We start from the raw sequence: 2,396 nt of genomic DNA, 5'->3' as shown, positions 1-2,396 counted from the left end.
GTTGTTGTTGGGGCAGCTGTGGTTGTTGTTGGAGCAGCTGTGGTTGTGGTTGGAGCAGCTGTGGCTGTGGTTGGAGTTGCACCTGTCAAAAAAAAGATGTTTTATATTTGAAATAATTTCAGAGGAAACTTTTGTTATAAAAGTTTAAAGCTATTAGTTTAATAAATTCAAAGTTACAAAATTCTAAGAAACTGATGTCTTCCTAACATTTAGTTTGGAACTACATGTTATTACTAATTGCAGTAGTTGATAAAATCATCAGAATTTTAGTTTTGCACAAATTTGAAACAAATGTCAGTAAGGTATACATGCTTCCAGTAAATCTGTTACTTTTGCAAATAATTTTGTTATTGTACATCATCTATTTGTGTTTTATTATATACTTCAATATTTTTCGACATGGATGTTTTTACCTCTGCCATCCACCAAAATGGAAGATGTTTCAATGCTGAATTCTGTGATTTCTGGAGCTGCTTCGACTAAAACTTCTGCAATTTCATAGTCAGTGGGAACATCGGATTCAAATTCAAGGTCGACATCGTTGATGACTGACCCACTCCTGCAAAAGTAATTTAAAAAATTAAGTCTGTACAAACTTATATTTAACAACTGTAAAATATTGACTTATTTCATAAAAGAATACCTGAAGGACTTTGCTCTTAAAGACCGAAATGAGGGAAATCGATCTTTGTAGCGTGGCTCAAGCTGCAGAAGACAGAAAAAGACATTTTAAATGTGCTCCTAATCACAAAAAAATATTATAATGTTTCTTTGGCCATATGTGCCACTAACTCACTGGTGTTTTTTTAAATGTGGGATCTATATATTACTAATATTTCAGATAATTCTCTTTTATACTGTTCAAACATTTTCAGCAAATGTTCAGTCTATATTTACACCTAAAACTCCAAGATTGTTAAAAAAGCTTAAATCTGTGTACTGTTGGGATATTAGTTGTTTTTCATTTAGTTTTGCCATAGATCTTTGACTCACGTCTTATTTAGTTGCCTGACAGATGACTGTGATTTGTGAAGTCAAAAAACCTAACAAAACAAAAGCGAAGCAGACACAAATCAGCTGAGTTTCTCTTCTCACACAAAAATGGAAGCCTTTGTATACTTGCTGTTTTTTCCCATTATTTATTTTTATTTTTTTCACAAAACTCAGGACGTAATTGCCTCAACTGTTTCTGTGAACCCTATCAATTTTTCTTCAAGTTCTTGAATTGTTTAGCCACTGTAATTTTATATTATTTCATGGTGCATTCCTAATAATGTTACTTCCAAAAAACCATCAACTGAGGGTCATATAAAAGAAAAGAGGATGTACAATGGGAACTACCAATCAACTTGACACTTTTTTAAGAATTTCCTAAGCAGCAGTAGTTTTTCTTTATCTTTTCTCATTTTATTTATTATGTTGAGAAAAGAAAATGCGTAAAGCACTAGTTGACTTAGAAGAAATGTGTTTCACACACATTTCAAAAAATTGGTTGAGGGATGTTCAAGTGTGTGATCATTTGCTCTGAAATTGTATTTCTTTTTAAATTATATGCCAACTGTATTTTAATTATTGTAAGCAATGTGTTTTAATTATTGCAGTTCTCATGTCATCTGTCCCACAGACTACTGGTGAAAATTAGCCTAGTTGGCTAAGGTGGCATTTTTACCAAAATGTTTATTAATGTGCACTGTTTCTGTATATTTTAACAAATAAATGAACAAACAAACAATTACACAGCATTTCATGTCAGATGAAGCAACGATCATCTTATGTTTAAAAATGATAGTTGTTCCTGTTTTGGTAAGGTCTTCTAAATAATCTGATGTGCAGTTTTAAGTGATGAGGCAAAATGATTCGCAATTTGTACAGTTCAGAATATTTCTTGTGACAGTATTCACCTACTAAGAAAATACATTTTAGTTTAGCTACAGCTACTTTTGTGTTTCCTTAAAAAAAAACACTTACATTTCTCCGCATGCTGTCAGCACGTTTGGTAAAACGTTCAGATGATGAGTTTTTTAAATCTTCAGTGAAAGTATCGTCAGGAGACCTAAATGTAAGCGTCACTAATTTTGTTGCTGTAGTTGTAGTCGGAGCAGCTGTGGTTGTGGTTGGGGCAGATGTGGTTGGAGCAGCTGTGGTTGTGGTTGGAGCAGCTGTGGTTGTTGTTGGGGCAGCTGTGGTTGTGGTAGGTGTTGTAGTTGTTGGGGCAGCTGTAGTAGTGGTTGGGACAGCTGTGGTTGTGGCAGGTGTTGTAGTTGTTGGAACAGCTAAGGTTGTGGCAGGTGTTGTAGTTGTTGGGGCAGCTGTACTAGTGGTTGGGACAGCTCTGGTTGCGGCAGGTGTTGTAGTTGTTGGGACAGCTGTGGTTGTGGCAGGTGTTGTAGTTGTTG

General features: G+C 35.0%; 1 protein-coding gene across 1 annotated transcript in view; it reads right to left on the bottom strand.

Moving 5' to 3' along the window:
- The window catches only part of LOC119617237 (mucin-5AC-like), an 8,551-nt gene extending 6,571 nt beyond the window's left edge, over positions 1–1,980 (bottom strand). Inside the window, exons 1-3 of the mRNA XM_037976729.1 lie at positions 1,969–1,980; positions 644–705; positions 414–559 (exon numbers count right to left, since the gene is read on the bottom strand). Of these exons, the coding sequence (XP_037832657.1) occupies positions 414–559; positions 644–705; positions 1,969–1,980 (220 nt within the window). The remainder of the gene's footprint in view (positions 1–413; positions 560–643; positions 706–1,968) is intronic.
- Between the last annotated feature and the right edge of the window lie 416 nt (positions 1,981–2,396).

Source organism: Kryptolebias marmoratus, linkage group LG7, assembly GCF_001649575.2.
Source record: "Kryptolebias marmoratus isolate JLee-2015 linkage group LG7, ASM164957v2, whole genome shotgun sequence".
In the NCBI taxonomy this organism is placed as follows: domain Eukaryota; kingdom Metazoa; phylum Chordata; class Actinopteri; order Cyprinodontiformes; family Rivulidae; genus Kryptolebias; species Kryptolebias marmoratus.
Note: the sequence above shows the minus strand (reverse complement) of the source record. Positions and strands in the feature narration are given on the sequence as shown.